Genomic DNA, 26,952 nt, shown 5'->3' on the forward strand with positions numbered 1-26,952 from the left:
GGCTCCAATCAAATGGAATAAAGCCTACACTCTGAAGGTTCATCTCTCGTTTTCATTTCACTCTGATTGGACAGGGGGAAAACCCTGCCTTTCTGGAGCGAAGTTGGAGCTCTGAGGTAATCTCTGCCCCGATTGGACAGAGTTTCCTGGGGTGATGTGCTGGCCATCCGTGATTGGACAGGGGGAAACCCTGCCTTTCTGGGGCGGAGTCGGAGCTCTGAGGTAATCTTTGCCCTGATTGGACAGAGTTTGGTGGGGTGATGTGCTGGCCATCCGTGATTGGACAGGGGGGAACCCCCTCCTTTCCTGGGCGGAGTCGGTGTTCTGAGGTAAGGAAACCTCCGCCCACGTCCGTCGGCAATGGCGTCGATGGTGCGAAGAAGTGAAGGATTGATCTGTTGGCGTTGGGTATTGTAAAAAAAATTTAGCGAGAAAGAAACCCGCAGCGCACGGACACTTATCAACCCATTAAACATTGGGGAGGGTTCTAATAACAAACACGTACTTATCGAAATAACAACTGCGGGGACTCTGGATGTTGTGTGCAAATGGCTGCCAGATTCGTAACAGTATTTCCTAGTACGTAATAAATAGATTATCCCTCAAAGAAAAAAAATTGAATCCCAAAAAAAATATCGGACTATAATTGTAACTCTTGAACATACAAGCAATAAAACTCTTATGTTTGTAATAAAACTTTAAAAACAACTTTGTTTCGACATTTTATTTCCCATCAATGTGGACGCCAATTATTTAGTTTTATCTGCCGGATGGGTCGAGTCCACACAGGCCGAGGCCCGAGAGGATTTTTTTTCAAGGGACAAATTAATCGAAAATAAATAAAGGTTTACCCTCTGCTGTTGTAAGAAACAGTTTCCCAACTTTATCTATTTGTACTCGAGGAATATATTGTAGAAAACCAAGCGATCGGCTTCGTGATGGATCTGGTACTGATGGTCACGTGGGCATCACAGAGCGCGCGCCGCGCACGGTGAACGAACTTGGCGGGAATCGTCTGAAGCCGATGAGGCCGTGAGGTAAGATCCTTGTTCAACGTTTACGACACGGAGGGGAAAAAAAACCACGTATTCAGTGAGTAAATGAAGCACCGCCTCGGTGGTGAGATTGGGTTTCGGTTCCGTCACGGGAGCTGGCGCTGTGGACAAGGCTCGCCTGGTGAGCACGGAAGTGAAGAACTTCACGGAAGTGGGAGTACCGACTCGCCCTTTGGTGACTTGGTGGTAAGTACGGCGCACGTCGGCTGGTACTGGAGCACTCACTCACACTCTCGGTCAGAACTTTCCCATTCACTCACACTCTCGGTCAGAACTTTCACATTCACTCACACTCTCGGTCAGAACTTTCACATTCACTCACACTCTCGGTCAGAACTTTCACATTCACTCACACTCTCGGTCAGAACTTTCACATTCACTCACACTGTCGATCGGAACGTTCCCATTCACTCACACTCTCGGTCAGAACTTTCACATTCACTCACACTGTCAATCGGAACTTTCCCATTCATTCGCACTCTCGGTCAGAACTTTCACATTCACTCACACTCTCAGTCAGAACTTTCACACTCACTCACACTCTTGGTCAGAACTTTCACATTCACTCACACTCTCGGTCAGAACTTTCACACTCACTCACACTCTCGGTCAGAACTTTCACATTCACTCACACTCTCGGTCAGAACTTTCACATTCACTCACACTCTCGGTCAGAACTTTCACACTCACTCACACTCTCGGTCAGAACTTTCACACTCACTCACACTCTCGGTCAGAACTTTCACATTCACTCACACTCTCGGTCAGAACTTTCACATTCACTCACACTCTCAGTCAGAACTTTCACACTCACTCACACTCTTGGTCAGAACTTTCACATTCACTCACACTCTCGGTCAGAACTTTCACACTCACTCACACTCTCGGTCAGAACTTTCACATTCACTCACACTCTCGGTCAGAACTTTCACATTCACTCACACTCTCGGTCAGAACTTTCACACTCACTCACACTCTCGGTCAGAACTTTCACACTCACTCACACTCTCGGTCAGAACTTTCACACTCACTCGCACTCTCGGTCAGAACTTTCACATTCACTCGCACTCTCGGTCAGAACTTTCACATTCACTCACACTCTCGGTCCGAACCTTCACATTCACTCACACTCTCGGTCAGAACTTTCACATTCACTCACACTCTCGGTCCGAACCTTCACATTCACTCACACTCGGTCAGAACTTTCACATTCACTCACACTCGGTCAGAACTTTCACACTCACTCACACTCTCGGTCAGAACTTTCACATTCACTCACACTCTCGGTCAGAACTTTCACATTCACTCACACTCTCGGTCAGAACTTTCACACTCACTCACACTCTCGGTCAGAACTTTCACACTCACTCACACTCTCGGTCAGAACTTTCACATTCACTCGCACTCTCGGTCAGAACTTTCACATTCACTCACACTCTCGGTCCGAACCTTCACATTCACTCACACTCTCGGTCAGAACTTTCACATTCACTCACACTCGGTCAGAACTTTCACATTCACTCACACTCGGTCAGAACTTTCACATTCACTCACACTCGGTCAGAACTTTCACATTCACTCACACTCGGTCAGAACTTTCACATTCACTCACACTCGGTCAGAACTTTCACATTCACTCACACTCGGTCAGAACTTTCACATTCACTCGCACTCTCGGTCAGAACTTGCCCATTCACTCGCACTCTCGGTCAGAACTTACCCATTCACTCGCACTCTCGGTCAGAACTTTCACATTCACTCGTACTTTCGGTCAAAACTTTCACATTCACTCACACTCTCGGTCAGAACAAACACTCACTCACACTCTCGGTCAGAACTTTCACATTCACTCACACTCTCGGTCAGAACTTACCCATTCACTCGCACTCTCGGTCAGAACTTTCACATTCACTCGTACTCTCAGTCAGAACTTTCACATTCACTCACACTCTCGGTCAGAACAAACACTCACTCACACTCTCGGTCAGAACTTTCCCATTCACTCACACTCTCGGTCAGAACTTGCCCACTCACTCAAACTCTCGGTCAAAACTTTCCCATTCACTCACTCTCGGTCAAAACTTTCACACTCACTCGCACTCTCGGTCAGAACTTGCCCACTCACTCAAACTCTCGGTCAAAACTTTCCCATTCACTCACTCTCGGTCAGAACTTTCACATTCACTCGCACTCTCGGTCAGAACTTTCCGATTCACTCGCACTCTCGGTCAGAACTTTCACAATCACATCACACTCTCGGTCAGAACTTTCACATTCACTCACACTCTCGGTCAGAACTTGCCCATTCACTCGCACTCTCGGTCAGAATTTTCACATTCACTCGCACTCTCGTTCAGAACTTTCACATTCACTCTCACTCTCGGTCAGAACTTGCCCATTCACTCGCACTCTCGGTCAGAACTTTCACATTCACTCACACTCTCGGTCAGAACTTTCACATTCACTCACTCTCGGTCAGAACAAACACTCACTCACACTCTCGGTCAGAACTTTCACATTCACTCACACTCTCGGTCAGAACTTGCCCATTCACTCACACTCTCGGTCAGAACTTGCCCATTCACTCGCACTCTCGGTCAGAACTTGCCCATTCACTCGCACTCTCGGTCAGAATTTTCACATTCACTCGCACTCTCGTTCAGAACTTTCACATTCACTCTCACTCTCGGTCAGAACTTGCCCATTCACTCGCACTCTCGGTCAGAACTTTCACATTCACTCACACTCTCGGTCAGAACTTTCACATTCACTCACTCTCGGTCAGAACAAACACTCACTCACACTCTCGGTCAGAACTTTCACATTCACTCACACTCTCGGTCAGAACTTGCCCATTCACTCACACTCTCGGTCAGAACTTGCCCATTCACTCACACTCTCGGTCAGAACTTGCCCATTCACTCGCACTCTCGGTCAGAACTTTCACAATCACTCACACTCTCGGTCAGAACTTTCCCATTCTCTCGCACTCTCGGTCAGAACTTTCCCATTCACTCGCACTCTCGGTCAGAACATTCACATTCACTCACACTCTCGGTCAGAACTTTCACATTCACTCACACTCTCGGTCAAAACTTTTACACTCACTCACACTCTCGGTCAGAACTTTCACACTCACTCACACTCTCGGTCAGAACTTTCACACTCACTCACACTCTCGGTCAGAACTTTCACATTCACTCGCACTCTCGGTCAGAACTTTCACATTCACTCACACTCTCGGTCAGAACTTGCCCATTCACTCGCACTCTCGTTCAGAGCTCTGGCATTCACTCTCATTCTCGGTCAGAACTTGCCCATTCACTCGCACTCTCGGTCAGAACTTGCCCATTCACTCGCACTCTCGGTCAGAACTTTCACATTCACTCACACTCTCGGTCAGAAAAAACACTCACTCACGCTCTCGGTCAGAACTTTCACATTCACTCGCACTCTCGGTCAGAACTTTCACATTCACTCACACTCTCGGTCAGAACTTGCCCATTCACTCGCACTCTCGTTCAGAGCTCTGGCATTCTCTCAATTCTCAGTCACAGCTTTCACATTCACTCGCACTCTCGGTCAGAACTTGCCCATTCACTCGCACTCTCAATCAGAACTTGCCCATTCACTCACACTCTCGGTCAGAACTTGCCCATTCACTCGCACTCTCGGTCAGAACTTTCACATTCACTCACACTCTCGGTCAGAACTTTCACATTCACTCACACTCTCGGTCAGAACTTTCACATTCACTCACACTCTCGGTCAGGGCTCTGGCGTTCACTCTCATTCTCGGTCACAGCTTTCACATTCACTCGCACTCTCGGTCAGAACTTGCCCATTCACTCGCACTCTCGGTCAGAACTTTCACATTCACTCGCACTCTCGGTCAGAACTTGCCCATTCACTCACATTCTCGGTCAGAACTTGCCCATTCACTCGCACTCTCGGTGAAAACTTTCACATTCACTCGCACTCTTGGTCAGAACTTTCCCATTCACTCGCAATCGCGGTCAGAACTTGCCCATTTACTCGCACTCTTGGTCAGAACTTGCCCATTCATGCGCACTCTCGGTCAGAACTTGCCCATTCACTCGCACTCTCGGTCAGAACTTGCCCATTCACTCGCACTCTCAGTCAGAGCTCTGGCATTCACTCTCTCTTTGTCAGAGCTTGCCCATTCACTCGCACTCTCGGTCAGAACTTGCCCATTCACTCGCACTCTCGGTCAGAACTTGCCCATTCACTCGCACTCTCGGTCAGAACTTGCCAATTCACTCGCACTCTCGGTCAGAACTTGCCAATTCACTCGCACTCTCGGTCAGAACTTGCCCATTCACTCGCACTCTCGGTCAGAACTTTCACATTCACTCACACTCTCGGTCAGAACTTTCCCATTCACTCGCACTCTCGGTCAGAACTTTCCCATTCACTCTCACTCTCGGTCAGAACTTTCCCATTCACTCGCACTCTCGGTCAGAACTTTCCCATTCACTCGCACTCTCGGTCAGAGCTCTGGCATTCACTCGCACTCTCGGTCAGAGCTCTGGCATTCACTCGCACCCTCGGTCAGAGCTCTGGCATTCACTCGCACTCTCGGTCAGAGCTCTGGCATTCACTCGCACTCTCGGTCAGAGCTCTGGCATTCACTCGCACTCTCGGTCAGAGCTCTGGCATTCACTCGCACTCTCGGTCAGAGCTCTGGCATTCACTCGCACTCTCGGTCAGAGCTCTGGCATTCACTCACACTCTCCAGAACTTTCCCATTCACTCGCACTCTCGGTCAGAAGTTTCGCATTTACTCGCATTCTCGGTCAGTTCAGAACTTTCGCATTCACTCGCACTCTCGGGCAGTTCAGAACTTTCGCATTCACTCGCACTCTCGGGCAATTCAGAAGTTTTGCAATCACTCGCACTCTCGGTCAGTTCAGTAGTTTTGCAATCACTCACACTCAACAGAACTCTTTTTATTCACCTTGGTGAGAAAGTATATGAGATTTTTATTTGTATAATCCTGAATTTCTGACTTGCTCCACTCTCGCTGATCAACATGTTGCTTTCAAGGGAACCCTTTCTTCCCCTCTTCCAGTCGAGGCTGGAGATCCCCAAGGCAGGCTTGGGCCAAGTTTTCTGTTCCTCATCTCAGTGAATGATTTCTTTGATGCTCTGGAAAACCCTCTGTTCCTTTTTGAGGACGACTACACAATGTGTCGTACCGTCACCCCCATCCACTCTGGATTGGCAGCCTGTAGTTGCATCACTCTCTGCTGATCTGGAATTGAGTACATTCTGGTCTGATACATAGAACATGTCCGTCAGTCTTGAAAAAAATGTCACTGTCTCACCCTGTTGCTTGGAAGAATCATTAAATTAACCCACCTGTCTTTCCATGGTCTGCGACTGGAAGAGGTTCAGGTTCTTGAACTTCAAAGCCTCACCACCTTTGGGCCAACGAAATACCAAAGCTGGCCTCCAAATCTAGCCACAGACTGTCGATCCAAGTCGTTCCTTCGAAAATCTGACTTGCTCACATTAAAGAAGGCCTTTGTTTGTATTTCATTGGAATACTGCTCTCCTCTATGGGCTGGTACTCCAACATCACATCTGTCTCCTGAATTCTGTGGAATTTGAATGCTTTAAACATTGTTTGCAATGTCCCTTAATGAGGCCGAAACACAAGGCATGTTACTTTCACATTGCAGGCAGGTCAGTGGTCTCTTTGTTTTGTACCGCCTCTTCTCCGACATTGCTCCATCTTCTCTTTGTCCTCCGACCCTCCCCGGCAACTCCAGGATGCACGCATTCTTCCATAACCCCTTTCTGGTTAAATTTCCAAAATTCAGGCTGACTGCACACCTCAACTCTTATGTTCCTTGTTTTTCTAGTCTATGGAAACGCCTTTATGGGCCATTATTTCCTACTGTTTCCTCGGGTCTTCAAGGAGGCAGTTCGTCGGCACTTCATATCATACTCCATGCTGACCATTAATCTTTATTATCCCCATTAACCTTTCCTAACCCAACCCTCTTGCTCGTTTCAGTGTTGTCTCCCCTCTTCTTTCCTTTCTTTTCCTGTCCATTTGTTCCCTTGCTGGTTGTGCCCAATTGTTGTTGTGTTAAAGGAACCCCCTGATGCTGTGTGTTGTTGGATACGGTTTCGACAGAACAAGCTCGTTAGTCATCAGGTTGACGTGATTGATCAAGCACATGTTGCCTGGAAAGTCCGTAAACATGACTTGATACTCAATGACACAAGAAGAAGGATGTCAATTCCTCGCTTTGTGGTCAGCCGAGATGCTGACCAAATTTCACATCTGCCACTTTTTCCTGAGACTTGCAGGTACTGAGCTCCAACAGGTTTTCATCATCGATCATGTTCGGCATGGTCGATTCACTTGGCCCCACAACAGTAGCGCTCAGTCTATCCAACTCAGCGGTCTTAATGGCTGAGGATATGTCTCCTGCCTCAAAATGTTTCTTCTTTCACTTCAGCTGGTCACTAATGTCCAGGTCATCTGGTGCCCGAGCTCCTGGTACGTTACCAATTATCAGGTCAAAAATTGTATCTAGTGGGCACTGGGATTCAACTACACACCCATCAAGTATGAAGTAGCTCCCTCAATCTTGACCATCACCACGCAACTTACACTGACTGTTTCCAATAAGCAACATTCACTGAATTCCCAGAGGTACTGGTATTCATTCACCAACTCCTTCTTCACTCTGACTCCACTTCTCAGAACTTACCTTGCTCTTAGCCATGTCCTTTACATACTTTATATACCACTGTATCTTGGAATAATTCTCAGCCTTCCCATCCTCTTTCAGCATGACAGGTTTGTTCTCCTTTACCTGAACCCTGGAATTGGCACACTGAATAAAGGTTGACAGATGTCTGTTACAGGTAAACAGGAAATTATCAACAATCCTAGTTGTGAAGTGGGTGCTTGTGTGTGGTATCAATTGTTCTGTGTTGAGATGTAAGCTGCATTTAAATATCATGTTAAATTATAAGCTGAGAAATGTGTGATTGGTGTCATATCTGAGATATTATTTTGAATTAACAGAGATGATGTATGTGCCATTGTATTTATTCCGTATCACAATCTTGCTATTCCACTTGTGATCATGTTTTTGGTGGCTGTCTCGGTCCCCTCTGTGTACGCCTTACCAGGTGCAGAAGAAATGGCCACGTGCCATGGATTCAAGGATTTTGTAATCAAGGAAGAGGATATAAAAATCGAACGCAAACTTGGAAATGGAATGTTTTTTCCAGTTCACCTTGCCTTCTTCAAGGGCCAAAGAGTGGTTTTGAAGAGAATATGCCCAGTACTTCAACACGAGTAAGTGCACACAAGATCTGGACCTCAATATATTGAGTACGGTACATGTGTACTGATACACATGATCCTTCACGTGTTTATCGTCTTATCTTGCTCACGTTGGCCTTTGATTTCAGTTGCATTCCCAAAGCTTCTTATTCTTATTCTTATTCTTATTCTTATTCTTATTATTATTCTTATTATTATTCTTCCTCTTCTTCTTCTTCTTCTTCTTCTTCTTCTTCTCAAGATCAAAAGCTCGAAATGGAGCTGCCACTCGCATATCTCGCACACATGGACATACGGATGAGACGCAACACAGGACTCTTAGACGAGACAAACACAGCCACTGAGTTTGGGGGAAGTGCGGTCACTTACTTAGGTGCTCTTCATACCAGCGACGTCACAACAGTAGCACCGCTTTTCTCACTGCACTCTGCACTCAGCAGGACATTTCTTAAGGACAAATTTCCTCCTCCCCATTGATGCCAACTGATGTGGATTCTCCATGCTCTATTCCTTTAAATGCTGACCATCAAGTGCGGAAACGGCACGTACCATTTTTGGAAGTCTTTGGTACGACTTGGTCGGGGTTTGAACCGCCGACCTCCCAAACATGTAGCGGATGCTCGAACCATTACATCACCTGAGTCTGGTATAGATTATAGCTCGTCCATTGCTTCGTTATACAGACTTCTGTTCACACATATTTATTTATTTGTATGCAAAGTCGAGGCTCGTGGAGGAGCCAGAATATAGAATGTATCAGCACATAATAGAACAAAAGGAACAGTAGAAGAAGAGGGGGAGAGCACACCAACACCAGGGATGAGGAACAACATGGAGGGAGACTTGGAAGGATGAGGGGGAGGAGAGGATTCACAGGGTAGACAAGATGGAATCAGAAGCAAACTCAGCATTGCTTGTGAAACTTCAGATTTAGTCCAAAGTAACTTTTATTCTCCGAATATAACCTGAGTTGTATCAGCACCCCTTTTGTGGTACCTTTTTGGGAAATTGTGCTATTAATTGATTGTGTGAACAATGGGGTGATCCCACATCAATAGCTTGAAATATACAGGAGCAGGATGCAAGTTAAATTCAGAAGGGGAACTTCTAAGCAGGATGGAGCATTAATACAGGATCTCCCAGGAATCCGTTTTTGTTCTTGCCCCATAGATTATCCATCACAGCAAGGATTGGTATTCCCGTCAATGAAGCAACAGGTCTTATGATATTGCTGCGGCCACGGGTACCGAGACACCAGCTTGTCACTCGGGGATTAATCCCCAGTTGTCCTCGGTAGAGCCGGACCTGGGGCCACCGCTCACAATTAACGTTGTGGTACGGTGGGTTGTTTTAAAACCACGAACGCCACCCAGTCAACCATGAGTTCCAGTGTCCGCCGTCGAATTATTCCGTTTAACTAGAGGTCACGTGGTTACCTGAGCAGGGAGCGTGCCCTCGGCAAAGCACCAATATTATCTGATTAGATTTTAATTAGGGCGGCCGAGCGTTTTAACCTCTGGTGCGTGCCCACAATTTTTTGGTCAAATCTGTGGTAGTTACCTCCCAGTCTATCTCGGTTCGAACAATGCTCGACCAATAGAAGGAAAGGGCAAACAGACAGGTTGGAAATGGACCAAGAATTTATTAATAATAAAATAAATAAATAAAAAGAACCTTTTATTTGCTGAGGTAAATAAAGAATGAATTTCAAAGCAAAATCAATCAAAATGCCAGGAAAGAGACAAAGAGCAGATGCTTATCGGGGGTTGACAAGGGTACCCAGCAGATCATTCAGGGGGAGGGGAGGGGGAGAATCATCTCGCTCACCAGAAAGTCGTACGTGAAGCGAAAACGTCCTGAAAATGTGTGCGTGCGTGTCACGTCCGTTGCCAGCACCCAGCTTTGCCGTGCACCCTCTCGCAGGGCAGCCTTGAACTCCAGTCGAAGTCTGGAGGGCACCAAGATTGTCCGTCGCGGGTTTAGACCCTGGTGTTGTTGCTGATCGACCCGTGCCTCACTTGTTGGCGGCGCTACTCACACCCACACGCTCGCTTGCCGAAGCACTGGGAAGGGCGAATTGTCTTGTCGGCGCTGGTCAGACACCCGCTTCTTGCTCGTTTCTCTCGCCCTTTGCTTTTTCCTTTCGTTTTTCCTCTCCTCACTCTTTTCTCTTCAGAACGCTTTTTTTCCTCAGAACGTATCTCTTTCTCTTCAGAACGTATCTCTTTCTCTTCAGAACGTATCTCTTTCTCTTCAGAACGTATCTCTTTCTCTTCAGAACGTATCTCTTTCTCTTCAGAACGTATCTCTTTCTCTTCAGAACGTATCTCTTTCTCTTCAGAATGTATCTCTTTCTCTTCAGAATGTATCTCTTTCTCTTCAGAATGTATCTCTTTCTCTTCAGAACGTATCTCTCCTCTCAGAACGTCCCTCTTTCGTTTTTCCTCACTTTTTTATATCTCAGAACGTCTCTCCTCACAGAACGTCCCTCACGCTTTCTCTCGCTCGTTTTTATCTCCGCGGGTTGCCGTCCGCCCCAAGCTCACCCCGCACCACTGGGGCACGGTTACCATGACGACTCGTGCGCTCTCAAAAAAGGCGGGCATCGGAGCTCGCGAAAGAATGTTGCAGAGGAAAAATGAGGGTGGGCTTCAGAGCTCGTGAAATAAATGTGTGTGAACGTGTCTGTCGTAAAAAAAAGCTTCCCATAAGAGAGGGGATCTATCCTTGACCCTTCTCAACGCATCACATTTAAGATCCCATTAGACATGGGGATGGGGCTAATCTGAACATGCATTTAAGGAAATAACTGCCTGAGGATCTGGATGTATGGATGCATTCATCAGACTGGATTCTAAAATCCGTAACAATATATCTGTATGGATATATAGATGTATAGATAAAAAGATATATAGATACAAGCCGGTAGGCAACATGGGTGGTCGCTACATAATTGCATACTCGTCACAGTTTTTGACGGATCGGGCTGAAATCTTTTGACAAAGAGGTTGATTATAGTGCGCATAAAAGCCTGGAAGCTGATTTTTGATTTTCGCAAAAATAAATTTTTTATGATTTTTCAAATATTTCAAAGTCCCGTTGCAAGGCAACGGTGGCGTCCATAGCAACAGTGCTCAAAAGCATACAACTAGATCCTGGTATGAACCTACCTGTCAAGTTTCATCAAAATCCGTTGACTCCTCTGGCCTCCAGAGCTGTCCATTACATACAGACACGGAAAAACTGAGAATAAGGGTAGTCTCGTGACCACCCAATATATACAGCTCTGGAAAAAAATTAAGAGACCACTGCAAAATTATCAGTTTTTCTGCTTTTACTATTTATAGGTATGTGTTTGAGTAAAATGAACATTTTTGTTTTATTCTATAAACTACTGACAACATTTCTCCCAAATTCCTAATAAAAATATTATCATTTAGAGCATTTATTTGCAGAAAATGACAACTGGTCAAAATAACAACGAAGATTCAGTGTTTTCAGACCTCAAATAATACAAACAAAACAAGTTCATATTCATTTTTAAACAACACAATACTAATGTTTTAACTTCGGAAGAGTTCAGAAATCAATATTTTGTGGAATAACCCTGATTTTCAATCACAGCTTTAATGCGTCTTGGCATGTTCTCCACCAGTCTTTCACATTGCTGTTGGGTGACTTTATGCCATTCCTGGCGCAAAAATTCAAGCAGCTTGGCTTTGTTTGATGGCTTGTGACCATCCATCTTCCTCTTCATCACATTCCAGAGGTTTTCAATGGGGTTCAGGTCTGGAGATTGGGCTGGCCATGACACGGTCTTGATCTGATGGTCCTCCATCCACACCTTGATTGACCTGGCTGTGTGGCATGGAGCATTGTCCTGCTGGAAAAACCAATCCTCAGAGTTGGGAACATTGTCAGAGCAGAAGGAAGCAAGTGTTCTTCCAGGACAACCTTGTACGTGGCTTGATTCATGAGTCCTTCACAAAGACAAATCTGCCCGATTCCAGCCTTGCTGAAGCACCCCCAGATCATCACCGATCCTCCACCAAATTTCAGAGTGGGTGCGAGACACTGTGGCTTGTAGGCCTCTCCAAGTCTCCGTCTAACCTTTAGACAACCAGGTGTTGGGCAAAGCTGAAAATTGGACTCATCAGAGAAGATGACCTCACTCCAGTCCTCTACGGTCCAATCCTTATGGTCATTTGCAAACCTCAGCCTGGCTATTCTTTGCTTCTCATTGATGAAGGGCTTTTTTCTAGCTTTGCACGACTTCAACCCTGCCCCTAGGAGCCTGTTTCGAACCGTCCTCGCTGTGCACCTCACCCTAGCTGCCATTTCCCATTCTTTTTGTAGGTCACTTGATGTCATCCTACAGTTGTTGAGTGACATTCGAATGAGTTGGCGGTCATCTCGGTCAGTGGAAAGTCGTTTTCGCCCTCTGCCAGTCTGTAGCTTTGTTGTCCCCAATGTCTGCTGCTTGACCTTGTTCTTATGAACCGCCGTCTTTGAAATTTTACGGATGGAAGCAACGTGACACTCACTGTATCCCTCTGCCAGTAAAGCCAGAATTGAACCCTTCTTTTCTTCACTCAAAACTTTTCTTTTCAACTCTTTTGGCATGGTCAATAGTTATTTTTTTGATTCCAATTATTTTGAGGTACTACTAGCACTGTTTTTGCCATCCAGCTGGTCCTACTGCAAGAGGATAGTGATGACCACAGCAGTGGTTTTTATACTTTTCCTTGTTAAATAAGATTCGGTTCAGGTGACCACCTAATCAGCACCTCACTAAGTAGAATGAGGTGTGCTTGTGTTGGAATTCAACAGACACTGGAATGGAATGGCTGCCATACATGTAGAGATGCTGATTAAAAATTTTTTTGGAGTGGTCTCTTATTTTTTTCCAGAGCTATATATATATATATATATATATATATATATATATATATATATATATATATATATATATATATATATATATATATATATATATATATATATATATATATATATATATTGTTGTGGATTCTCGCCACTCCGGCGTGCGGACGACCACCTTTAGCTAATTTCCGGCCGCACGCGCCCACCGACCGTGGCAATCCAGTCGCAGCTTCCGGATCAACACCGAAATCCAACTACGGGTGTGTTTTTAACCACACCACAACCTTGTTAATGCTCTGCCCGCGCTACAGGGTCGATCGCCGAATTGTCGATTTACCTAATTATTCGTGCGGTCAGACTACCGAGAGGTGTACCTCAACGGGACCTGTCCGGAAACGAGCCGCTTTAAGCAGCCCGTTCCGTTTGCGATTGCCGAGCGGTTTATTAGTGCCAAGTCCCGTTGGACCCAATTATCTTATCGGCTATTAATAACCAGCTGTTTATTCCGAACACAATTATGGCAGTCAATGGTAGGAAAGGACGCAACGAGCAGGTGACATTTCAAACAATGCAGACATTTATTTGCACATGCACATATGCAAGCAATGGGGGTAAAGGACAAGACACGAGCAAAAAGACCTACAGCTGTTGTCTATTATCATTTACATGCACTTATAACAATTCTCTACCTAAGGGACAAGGTACCACAGACTTCCATGCAAAAACCCCAGAAAAGAAAAGGGAGAACTGGGCCCATAGGCCTTTAATATTCCTCGGAGCTTGGAAGACCGAAGGAGCTCCGCAAGGCCGTGCAGGTTACCTTGTCACCCTGGAGACGACTCGATGGGTCTTTCGGTCGGCGACTCTCCGTATGTCTCATCGTCAACATGGCAGCTGGTGTAACAACGGCTTGGTTGGTCCAGGCCTAGCCGTGCGGCCTGATCAATCGGGCCTGGCCGACGACGCTTCAGAGGAGCGAACGGGCCTTGCTCTTTTGGAGTTGATGCTCTTTTAAGAGCCCGCTCACTCCTCGGCATCGCTCGGACCGTCCCGGGCCCCGATCACTTTGGACTGTTATGTCTCCGGCTGGCGACTTCGCTGCCGCCTCCACCGACCAACAACTCTGCACTGCACTGCAGGCTTAACTGGACTCCAGGCTCCAAACTCCACCGGACTCCAACGACCAACAGCTCTGCACCCTGTGACGGCCCAGCCCAACTCCGAACTCCAGAGCTCCACTCCGAACTGGTTTCTCGGCGTTTCAGCCCGGCCTTTTATCGGGTTCGGGGGTGGTGTTTGGTCTTTCACCTTAGACCCTTCACCCCCGGCTTGCTCCGCCCCTTTTGTCATTCTGATCCGATCTTGCCGTCAAACGCGGACGTGGTAGGAATCACCGACTTTCACTCCAACGAGGAAGTCGTCGTGTTTGTCGGCGGAGATGTTGTTTGTTTGTGGATGCCGTTGCTGGCATAAAGATGGCGGCGCCGTGGAGATGATGGTGAGGAGACGTTGTTCGTTTGGTGAAAAGATGGCGTTGTTTATGGAGATGATGGTGAGGAGATGTTGTTCGTTTGTTGAATTGCTTGTTGTTGGTGAAAAGATGGCGTTGTTTGTGGAGATGATGGTGAGGAGATGTTCGTTTTAAAATAGAGATAGTAAAAGAATAACACTACCTCAAGATTCACAACCCGGCACACGAATAATTCCCTTTAGACATTGGTGGGGAAATCTAATCTGGACACACACTTATTGACATCACTGATCTCTGGGGAACCTGAATGGTGTTCTGTGAATTTCCACAACCGTAACAATATATGTATGTATATATATATATATATATATATATATATATATATATATATATATATATATATATATATATATATATATATATATATATATATATATATATATATATATATATATATATATATATATATATATATATGTACACAAACATCAGCCACCAGGACAGCAGCAGCAGCAGCAGCAACAACAACTGTTATAAATTATCCTTTTTCTCATGTTTCACTTCATTTTATATCCTCATTCAGACTCTCAGATATGCAATATGTTTGTGAGGTACAACATGCTATGTTTTTATTAAACCGTTCAGCGAAGCGATGGGTAGGCATGCCTAGCAATTTGTTATTGTCTTTTCTCCGGCGTCATCGTTTGTGCATCCAGTAACCATGTATTATTTACATTTTCATTGTATATAAGCAAACTTTACATCCTTTTGTGCTGCATCTTCAAAAAGCCTCTCTTTCTACAAAAAAAAGAAGAGAAAATATAACAAGTGGGGACCTTACTTTGGGGTAAGAAGCTGTGGCACTGGGTAAGGCACGGTTGAAACTCACCGCATCCCTCAACTCATGCATGCAGAAGCTGTGGCACTGGGTAAGGCGCGGTTGAAACTCACCGCATCCCTCAACTCGTGCATGCATAGTATGTATATGGTCTCACATAGACACCAACTTGCATTGCTTGTTATTCAAGCATGAAGGGCAGGATCTCCCAGAAATCCTTTTTTGGTCTTGCCCCTTTGCTGCCTTTATATCAGGTCAGGTATGGGAGCATGTGCCGGAGTAGCATGTTGCTGTGTCAACTTTCCACCGCTACTCCAGGGGCTTCTGTCTGGCTGTCACCCAAGCAGATGGATGGCCCATCCCTATCTCCTTGAAATGCTGATCAACCTGCTGCAATCACGAGGCAAGTGGTTGGCCCATTGGCCTCCTCCACTCACGAGGCTCCCTAGCTCAGATAATCTGGTGAGCAGGATCAGTGTCAGGAAAACGAGCCACGTGTCCATACAGCTGCAGCTGATGCTCACGTACTGTACAGGTAACAAATCTTATCTGAGTCTCTCAGCAACCGCTCATTGGACACAAAGTCTGACCAGTGATGGCCAAGGATTCTCCAAAAAGACCTACTACTGAGAGAGTTAAGTCTCTGTCTCAGATCCCTGGTCAAAGTCCAAGTCTAACATCCGTAGAGTAAGACTGGAAGCACCAACGACTTAAGGACTTGGATTTTCGTCATCTTGCTTCGGTACCGACAGTGCCATACCCCATGATCCAATGAATCCACAACTCCCCAGGCCCGACCCAGACATCTATTGACCTCTGTCTCACAACATGCGAAGATATGATTATCACTGCCAAGTTAAGTGAATCTCTCTGTGACCTTAACATCCTCACCACAAGCAGGTACAGATAAGATAGCAGCATCCAAGATGTCATTGAAAGCCTGGATCTTTGTTTTGACCCAGGAAACCCGTAATCCCAGCAGTCCGACACCTCATTCAGCACCTCGAGGGCCCTCATTAGAATATCCAACGTCTCTGCAAAGATGACTGAATCACCTGCAAAATCAACGTCGGAGGGTGGGCAGGTCAGCTGACCTGTTCATTGGAAGGTCAGCATTTGGGATGGTTACACCCCTGACATACAACTCAACAGCTGAAGGGTCAGCTGGTACAGTGGTTGAAAGTAACCGGCCCAGCGGGCCTTCACTTCGGACTCCTCTGTCAAGAGCCCACCATCCTCCAGTCTAACTGCAGTACACCGAGGGACGGGCTTGGAGGAACGCAATGCACAAGTTCCTCTGTAAGCAGTATGAGAATTACTGAACCACAGGTGTTGCTCTACCCCATACAGATTCCTCCCACATAGGCCTTCTTGTCTGCCCTCAGTGCACGTACAGTTTTAGGCCTCAACTCCTTGAACCGCTCAGTTCTTCCATTAAGCCTGGCCCTGCGACTCTGGTCAAGACAATATTCTTTTTCGCTTGACTGTGGGTTCCAAGAAATTCACCAGCAACATCAAGGATGGTAGTCTTGAAGGCACTCCACAACTCTTCAGGATACCCCAAAACACCCAGACCCCCCCAAATCCCTATTCAGCCTGTTCGCAAACTCAACTACCCTCTCATTCTTGAGCTTGCCAACATCCAGCCTATGCTGGGGATTGTACCATTCTCCCAGATTTAAGCTGAAACTTCAGAGTTGCTACAACAAGCCTGTGATCCTAACAAATCGTTATTGAGGAATTGAACACTCCAGTAAACCCTGCCGTTCTGAATCGTCCTCCAGCACCCATCACCGAGCGCATGGTCAATCTCCTTTGCCGCACCACCAGCATTTGAATGCCATGTCCAGTGATGAGCCTGTGGATGCTGAAACTGAACCAGCCACCCCAAGTCCATGACGTCTTGCAAAGTCAAGGAACTTAGTGCTATTCTGGTTCACAGTTCCACAACCATGGGGACCAACACATGTATCATAGCCATCCCTATCAGTTCCAGTCGATGCATTGAAATCCCCCAAGACTAGAAGTGTATCTCGCCTGGAACACTGATCAACCACAGACTGGAGCATGGCATAGAATGCCTCTTTCACGGTGAGATCACTCTCCTCATTCGGAGCATATACAGATACCAGGGAAATGACAGCCAAGGAGTAATGAATCCTCAGTCTCATAACATGCTCGTTGACCGGTATTACCTCAATTATCATGGGAGTCAGCTTATTGGACGCAGCTACAGCAACTCCTTGGGCATGGTAACCATCCGAGCGACCAGCCCAATAGTAGGTTTAACCACTGGCCATTATCTCACCATTATTCGGTTTCCGAACCTCAGAGAGTGCTGCAATGCTGATGTCCGAACACTAGAGCTCAGATTATAGCAGAGACAGGTGATTATCCTCTCTTAAGGGCCCTGTCACACGTTGACGTTTTAGCCAGCGTATGGCATGGTCTCAAAATGTATGTAAAACGCTGGCGTACGCTGAACTATTGATGTTTTTTTTAAGTTTTGGGCGTATAATAACGTGTTGGACGTATGCATAACGTATTAATAACGTACACAGAACGTTTCAATCACATATAGATAACTTATACCAACGAATGCTGAGTGTGTTGTCAGCGTTCACAAGCTATGCCCAACGATAGTCTAACTTATGCATAGCGCGGCAGTGTATCGCCGACGATCACGTGGCGTAGGCTATTAATAGGCTGCGGCTCGACGATTCAAATCATAACCGCACTCGACATCGAAGTGTGAAGCCGCTGTCACACCTTGACGTTTTAGCCAGCGTATGCCGACGTATGAAAAATTTGCCAAACCAAACTGGCACATGTCGAATACGTTATGGGTAAGTTTTGTATACGTTAAGAGCACGCTGGCATACGTCTTAGTACGTTGGCATATGTCGTAGTACGCTGGCATACGTCGTTATACTCCGAGTACGTCGAGAAATTTTCAGCATGTTGAAAATTTCTCGACGGACTCGGCGTATGACACACGTTCCGCATATGCTGGCATAAGTTGTAGGCACGTTATGCGATCGTTGACACACGTCGACACACGTTACTTGTAAGTTACTCATAAGTCGAAACACGTCGAGGTAATGGTTAGTGTCAGTGTTCCAGACTCCCTGTTTTTTTTTTGGGGGGGGGGGTTCTTTCGGTATGACGGTGATGTTGACACTTCGATTTCTAGTGCAGCTATGATTTAAATCGTTGAGCGGCAGCCTATTAATTATATTATATTATAACCGCACTAGAAATCGACGTGTTAACATCACCGTCATCCCGAAGAAAAAAAAAAAACCAAGGAGTCTGGAACACTGATGCTAACCATTACATTGACGTTTGTCGACGTGTGTCAACGATCGCGTAACGTGCCTACAGCACGTTACTCGTAGGTTAGAAATAGGTTTCGGGTACGCTAAACATTACCTCGACGTGTTTCGACTTATGAGTAACTTACAAGTAACGTGTGTTGACGTGTATCAACGATCGCATAACGTGCCTACAACTTATGGCCAGCATTATGCGGAACGTGTGAGTCATACGCTGGCATACGTCGAAAATTTTCAAGCGTGGAAAATTTGTCTCGCACCTCGGCGTACTACGACGTATACCAGCGTACAAAGACGTATGCCAGGGTACTACGAAAAAAAGCCAGCGTACTATGATGTATGCCAGCGTGCTCTTAACGTATACAAACTTACCCATAACGTATTCGATGTGTGCCAGCATTTTAGCCAAATTTTGCATACGTCAGGCATACGCTGGCTAAATCGTCAAGGTGTGATAGGGCCTTAAGGATAGAACATTCCAGGCACCCACCTGAATGGACCGCCTCAGGTTAACCCGAGGAGACCATCGTTTGGTGGACGACACCTCAGCACCACCCCGACACACACCACCACAATCTGACCCAGGAAGGTTACCCCATGTTTTTGCTCCAATCATCAAATAATTGGTGTCCCGAAGGCTTTGCCCCAATCCCGTCATCCGGTGAGCTGCCCTGCGAAGTGCAGTTGCACAGGTGGTACTCCCACGAGTGGGTTTACAATTTTTTTGCGTTTTTTTATACATTTTGTGAAATGAAATGTTTTACGGTGGCCGAGTGCAAATCCTCCCATCAACCTCCTGGATAAAGGTAACCCCACTGCAGGAGGATGTCCGCAGATAGACGGGCACGCGATATGGATGGGCGTTGGCTCGCAAAGAGCTCCTTTACCCTTTGACAGGTTTTCTTTTTAACCCTGCTGGGTGTCCATATCCATACACCCTCCTCACCAGGAAATCTGGTGGGGGAGATGGTTTAGTCACTGACAACCCGACCATGAAACAGGCTAGTACAGGTTTACATGATACCTGCAGCAAGTCACAGACATGATCTGGCCTGACCTGACAATAGGTGCCTTTTATACATCGTCTCTTCACGTGCTAATAATTCATGTGAAGTTGCTTTCAAGTATCCTCATGTGCACGTCATCCATGTGATACATGTACATGAGATGTAGACCGTTGTAAAACAAATGTTGATATTTGGCTTCTTTTAATAATTCGGCCTAAAGTCTGACATGTTGTCTCCTCAGGTATTTCATGTGGATTACTTATGTGATATATCGTTGTGACATCTGATTTAATCTCCCACTGCAGCCGTATCATTGAGTTTCTTTGGGCCACCAAAGAGATATCGAACAAGAAAGTTGTACAAGATTAATTTGTTTTGTCAAATGTTTACTTTAACAAAATATGCAATTTGGTTATTGGTGAAGACTACCTGTTCAAAGACCCTTTAATTGTGAAAGATGTGATCCAATCTTTAACGTCCACATGATTACAAGTATGCCTGGTGTTGGCTTAATGGTTAAGGTAGTGGGCTTGGGATCCTAGGGTCCTGAGTTCAAATCCCACTCAGCTGTTGAATTAACACCAGGTGGGGTTGACTCTGCCTGTCATCCTTCCGAGGTCGGCAAAATGAGTGCCAGCATGCTGGTATACTGTGTCGGAGTGGCGACCCGTCCAGGATTGTTCCCAATAGCCAAGGAGACTGCTTCGGCGGCACCAACGCTCTGCACAGAGTATGGTCCTAATGGATGGATGGATTACAAGTAGGATGAATGAATATCTGATGTTCCCCCGTTGGTCGCTTTGCGACGCAGCATTCCCTACACGTTCCTGTTTTGCTCCAATGAAGGGCTCACGTCCAAAATTATCAGCTTCTCCTTGCTTGCCCCTGTGGTTCGCATACCTCAATCAATGTTCTGGCTGTTGATGTCATCCTTCATCATTACTTCTACCTGTCTGCCGATACAGATTGACACTGACCTTCACCAGCAAGACTTGGCCTTCATTCTATCCCTCGAAAATTCTATATCCCATTTGAAAAAGTTTTGGTTTAATAATTATTCTCATGGACCTGTTTCCTTCACTTCCCACTTCCCCCCCACCTCCCCCTTTCACTTGTTCTTTTTTTTTCATTTCAATTTACTTGTTTATAATGCATCATTAAAAGCAATAAACATGCACACTAGTTATTTTACTGTAATTATAAGACGTTTAAATGGTTGATGTAGAATCTATGCTGTTATTAAACATTTTCAGTTCACGATTTATTACATCTTTCTCCTATCTCCAAAGCAAAAATGACACTCTGAAAGAAGAAGATCGTGCTATGTTTCGGTTCAAGCATCCCAATGTGCTTGCTCTTTTTGGGGTGATGATGGCTACGGCATCCCAAAGCTCTTATTATTATGGTGTTGAATACTCCCTGGTCATGGAGTTTATGGAGTATGGTGACCTTCTGAACGTGCTGACGAAGGTAACTTCGCTCTGATAGGAAAACTTTTACAACTTCATTGTGTGAGAACATCAAATATGTTACACTCTGGTTTCAAGGGTCCTCAAAAGGCAGACAGTGGTCCACATCCAGACCACAGGCATAATCGGTCCGGACCGAGGAGCTATCCTCATGCCCCATCAATGGATTGATCTCCGATGGTGCTAATTAATTTAACTGTTAAATTATTTCAGAGTTGATCCCTTCTCATGTTCCTGTGTTCTATCTGCCCCTAATTATTTGCTGTTAATGGCCTCTGCCATTTATCTATCCAGACCAACTTGATAAATGATAAACGCAGGAAGGGATTAATGCAGAAGGTGATTAATGTGGGATGAACATGGCTGGCTTGATGGTGTATATATGAAGGAAAATATTTTCTCCAGTCATATCTTGTTTCCATTTCAATGGGAATAGTAACTTTGCTGGATTGATTTTATTTTATTGTCATTGATAATTTGATAGTAATATTGCTTATTGATTTTTCGATTGGTTTTTTTGGTTTCTGGATTGGACTGATTTCGTCTTTTTTGTATTATCGATTTGATTTAATATTACTTATTCATCGACTTTATATTAGTAAGTATATGACCCTCTTTATAATGGATACCCAATCACAATTGGTGAAACAGGCAGTTTCCACTGACTGCGTGTCCTAAACATGCCGCTGCGTGAAGATACATTTCTTGAAATTTTGAATTTTATTTTATTTTAATCAACCCTTTCGCCTCACAAAGTGTGCCATCCCTTGGATGGATGTTATGCTGGGTGTCTTGACTGCCATCATTAGCTCATCGATGTTGAAGATCTTTTTGCGGTCTTTATACGGGGTCTTTTGCAAAGAGTGGGCGAGTTGTTTCTGGCACACTGAACAAATTACAAATTCCTGTTTCCTTAAATCGAATATCCCCACCTGCTCCTACAAGAAGTTGGGAATGATTGGGGCAGTTAAAGAAGTATAAGACTTACCGATCAATGCTCGTACATCAGAGCATACCAATTTCACCGACTGACACCAGAAGAAGAGAGATAAGTTCACAATGTATAGTAGATGTGCCGTGTACTTATGATTTTTAAATTAATTTGTTTATTAACTTTTATGACATTTTGCAGTGTACGGTGCCCTGGCCAATGAAAGTGCACATTATCTTGGGCATTATATCTGGAATGAATTTCCTCTGTGAGAACAATGTGTACCACAAAAAACTGAGTGTGAAAAACGTGCTTTTGGATCACAATTTCATTGCAAAGGTGAGTCCCTCCGTCGTTTTTGTTAACAATGTTTGTGTAAAACGTTGTCCACAGAAAAGCTTGTATTGGTCGTATTGTGCAAGCTCGTAAGGTAAATGGGTTGCTGTAAACAAATTTAGATTTGTACAAACATCAGCGATGTTCATCAATTGTACGTAGAGAATGGGAAACTGGTACAATGTGGTGATAAGCACAAGGGAGAAGAATTGGTTCTCAGAAACAACTCGGACCTTTAAATTGAAGCTTTGGAAGTGTATAGTAGAACTGGAGTGGCACTCGGTGGAGCGCATAGTTCCACCAGGCCGAACAGTTTACATTTTGTATCCCACTGATATGCCGGATCTGAATCCAGACCTGAACCACAATCGAATCGGCTTGTTATTGGCACCTACCCAACTCATCCACAACGTTTTGAGAGAGAGAGAGGAGAGAGAGATATATCGTGATCAGATGCACCTCCTGACTTAGGGTGAGCATTGCCATGGATTATGTCTCACATGCTCACCATAACAGTCAGGAGGTGCATCTGATGTTTAAACGACGAATGTGGTCATCATTGGTTAGATATTTATCAGTATACCATCCTGATGATGGCAAATAAGCCCAAAATCCAGATCGGTGGTTCCGTTTGATGTTTAACTGATGATGACCATATAATCTTTGTCTCTTTCACAGAGTCACCGGGCCGAAGTCTCTGTGTTGGAGGCGACGCTTTGGTGTGGACTGTTGTCCAATGGGGATCAGCAGAGTGCTTGTCACACTCATGTTCTGATTATATATATATATATATATATATATATATATATATATATATATATATATATATATATATATATATATATATATATATTCTTGCTTTTTTTTGCCCTCTCAATGGTGAAGAATAATTTTAGAAATTCCAGTATCCGGATCTGGATCTTCACCAACATCGAATCAGTTCGTCCTTATCAGACATCCAACCTCTCTACCAAGTTTCATCTGAATCCATGCAAAACTTTTTGAGATATCCTGCTCAAGAACAGACAGACAAACGGGGGTGAAAACATAACCTTCGTCCACCTTCGGTGGTGGAGGTAACTAGACAAATTTTCCAAACATTTGGTAACTATCTTTTAAATTTACAACAAATTTCAAAATCGTTCAAAAACGTTTTCATGAGGATTTCTAAATACTGTACTATCCTTACATTCATGCCCTCCTGCATGATAATAATCAGGATATGGTGCAATGGTCTATTTCAAGTATTTCTGTTTGAAACGCTCAAAATGGCAAAATAACATTTTGGTAAAACTTCACTGAAGGTCTGCAAGGATAGTTTCCAGACATCTCTTGTAGCTTTAATGTACCCCATCCTATTATGTCCTGGAGGATGCAGGGTAGAGCCGTTGGCACTCCGATGTGAGACCTTCATTGAAGACAGTATATTAGGCTGCGGGATAGCGGGATCGCTTGGGGGTAACATGATTGCCTGTCAGTTTTACAGTCTCAAATTTGTTCCTCTTTAGAGTCAAATCTAAGGAAAATGACATCCTGGTGTAGTGCTTGCAGGGTATGCTGCATCTCGGAGCATGCTACATAACTTTGTTTGGGATTGTGAAGCCAGATGTTCTGTTTGCGTTCAGGTTATGGAAGTTAAAGATTTCACAGTTTATCTCAAAAAGAGTGTTCCATTATATGCCCTTACCTTAGCTCGATGTCCTGCATAGAAATAACTTGGGATGTGTTTGCGAATTTTAATGTTGTATGGATGTTAACGAAGATTTAGTTAATCCAATGAATGAGGTTAGCATTGAGAAGGCAAGTAAATTGATTGGTATGTTCAGGGGTTGTGGATCGAGAACATCTATGATGAACCAACCGGCTTCTTGTTCGTGTGTAAGTTTGCATCTCACTCTAATTCATACTTTTATTAGGAAATAATAAATTGGAGTCAGCTGAAGGTTTGCCACATTGTCAGGTAAGATGTGATGTGTCTGCTAAGCCTAGTGGGGAACGATTAAAAAGTCTGTTGGGCGTAAACAACATGGATTTGAATTTAGGCCGGACAGTGGTAGTTGAGTTGTGTGGTCAGGCGGCTTGCACAACAAATTCCAACAGAAAGTGTTATCTGTGTTATCCCATGCGTTTGGCATCGTGTGGCATGCTATACTTCAGGATCTTCATTAAGCCAGTTCTTTTGACTTTTATTTCTTGATGTGAAACTCCTCGTTGTTTCATTTGCAGGTCTAGATGTAAACATTTATTTGTTTGCCTGATGGTCGGTAAAATATATGAATTTTTACTTCTTACTTTTGTGCTTGATTAGCTTGTAAGCATGTGCAAAGGAATGGAGGGTGCCTGGAGACTTGCTTTAGAAAGTATAGTCATTGAAAATTGTGTTGAACAGGTAATTACCTCCATCACCAAAGGTGGATGGAGGTTATGGTTTCACCCCTGTCTGTTTATCTGTCCGTCTGTCTGTCTTTTGTTGTGAACAAAATATCTCAAAATGTTGCAAACAGATTTGAACGAAAGCTTGGGTATGTGACGACAAGGACAAAATGATTCGATTTTGGTGAAGATCCGAATCCGGATCTGCATCCGAGAATTGTTTCAATTTTTCACCGTTCAGAGAGAGGGCCAAAAATTACATATAGCAGGATATCTCATGAAGTTGTAGACGGATTCGGACAAACCTTGGTGAGCAGGATGGGTATGTAACGAGGAAGAATTGATTTGATTTTGGTGAAGATCCAAATCTGGATCTGGATCCAAGATTTTTATTTTTTTTTTAGTGATTCTTCACCATTGAGTGAAGTTATGGACGGATTCGGACAAAACTTGGTGGATGAGTTGGTTAAGTGACGAGAACAAGTCGATTCAATTTCAATTCAGGTCCGAATCCAGCTTATCAGTTGGATACAGAATGTAAACTAATCAGCCTGGCGGAGGTATGCGCTCTACCAAGTGCCCTTCTAGTTTGAAATGAGTAAGTTGAATTGGAAGATATTTGTTCAAGCATTTTTGAAGAAATTTTCATTACTTGTCACTTGAGATGAACAGAGGTTATGTTTTCACCCCTGTCTGTTTGTGTTTCTATCTGTGAGCAGGATATCTCAAAAAGTTATGAACATCCTCAGGCAAAACTTGGTTGATAGATTGGGTGTGTGACCAGGATAAAGTGATTCAATTTTGGTGAAGATCTGGATGCAGATCTGGATAATAAAATTAAATGATTATTCACCATTGAGAGATAGGGCCAAAAACTATACACTGTATAGCACGATATCTTAATTGGATGGATTTGGACAAAACTTGGTGGACAGGTTGGGTGCCTGACAAGGACAAATTGATTAGATTTTGGGACCTTCAATGCAGGAGGAAACCATTCGGCCAATCAAAGCATGCGCTATTATTACCAGCTTTTGGTTGTTTTTCATTCCTCTATAGTTTTTAAATCCTGATCATCAAGCAAGGAAGCAGCACATCACCATTTCTTGGAATGACTCTGCCGGGGTTTGAACCGCTGACCTCCCAGACTCAGATTGAACGCTCTAACCATGACACCACCGAGGATGGTTAAACTGATTATGAAATGCCTGCAATGGATAGTTTATCTATAGATAACACCAATAGGCTGAACAGGTGACAGCATCAATGAAGGAGTTAGAAACATGTGGGGTTTCTGGTTGTAGTAGTGGCTTCAGAAATGTCTTGTTTTGGAAAATGCAGTCAATAGTGTCGAAAGTCATTGTGTGTGTGTGTGTGTGTGTGTGTGTGTGTGTGTGTGTGTGTGTGTGTGTGTGTGTGTGTGTGTGTGTGTGTGTGTGTGTGTGTGTGTGTGTGTGTGTGTGTGTGTGTGTGTATTGAGGAGCTCTCCCTCTTCCTCCTGCCTCAGTTTCTTAATCCCTTGATAGGTATTCAGCTGATTGAATCCCATTCTTGATGCAATTCTGCATGCGTGTATCCAATATTTCAGCTGTTTTATTACCTCCACCACCGAACGTGGATGGAGGTTGTTTTCACCCCTGTTTGTTGGGTCGCCGAAATAGGTGTTCGGTCGCCGAAATAGGTGACCCTTATTGTCAGTAATTCTGTCTGTTTGTTTGGATGTTTGTTCGTTTGTCATCAGCATAATTGGTAGTAAACGTAGGCAGATTTTGACCAAACTCAGGTGGTAGGTACATCTTATGACCTAGTGCTTTGGAAATTGTGATGGTTGCTAGGGATGCTTTGGTTCCCTAGCAACAACCGAAAAACCTGCGAAATCTATTCTGAAAGCCATTATCCCACGTAGGGTTATCAAATTTT

The 26,952-nt window shown here is 44.6% G+C and overlaps 1 protein-coding gene across 3 annotated transcripts in view; it reads left to right on the forward strand.

The window, feature by feature from the left end:
• Positions 1–745: 745 nt before the first annotated feature.
• Positions 746–26,952, forward strand: part of LOC147017655 (receptor-interacting serine/threonine-protein kinase 1-like) — a 57,185-nt gene continuing 30,978 nt past the window's right edge. The window contains exons 1-5 of one of the 3 annotated variants that reach the window (XM_085847400.1): positions 747–1,241; positions 7,886–7,961; positions 8,232–8,400; positions 21,213–21,393; positions 22,525–22,662. In XM_085847400.1, the coding sequence (XP_085703526.1) occupies positions 7,949–7,961; positions 8,232–8,400; positions 21,213–21,393; positions 22,525–22,662 (501 nt within the window). In that variant the 5' untranslated portion in view covers positions 747–1,241; positions 7,886–7,948. Of the gene's footprint in view, positions 1,242–7,885; positions 7,962–8,231; positions 8,401–21,212; positions 21,394–22,524; positions 22,663–26,952 lie in introns of all 3 variants that reach the window. The other 2 variants (XM_085847401.1, XM_085847402.1) reach the window with 2 other exon arrangements.

The sequence above is a fragment of the Eptatretus burgeri genome, chromosome 11 (assembly GCF_056783735.1).
Source record: "Eptatretus burgeri isolate ZD-2024b chromosome 11, Ebu_testis_v1, whole genome shotgun sequence".
Classification (NCBI taxonomy): Eukaryota; Metazoa; Chordata; class Myxini; order Myxiniformes; family Myxinidae; genus Eptatretus; species Eptatretus burgeri.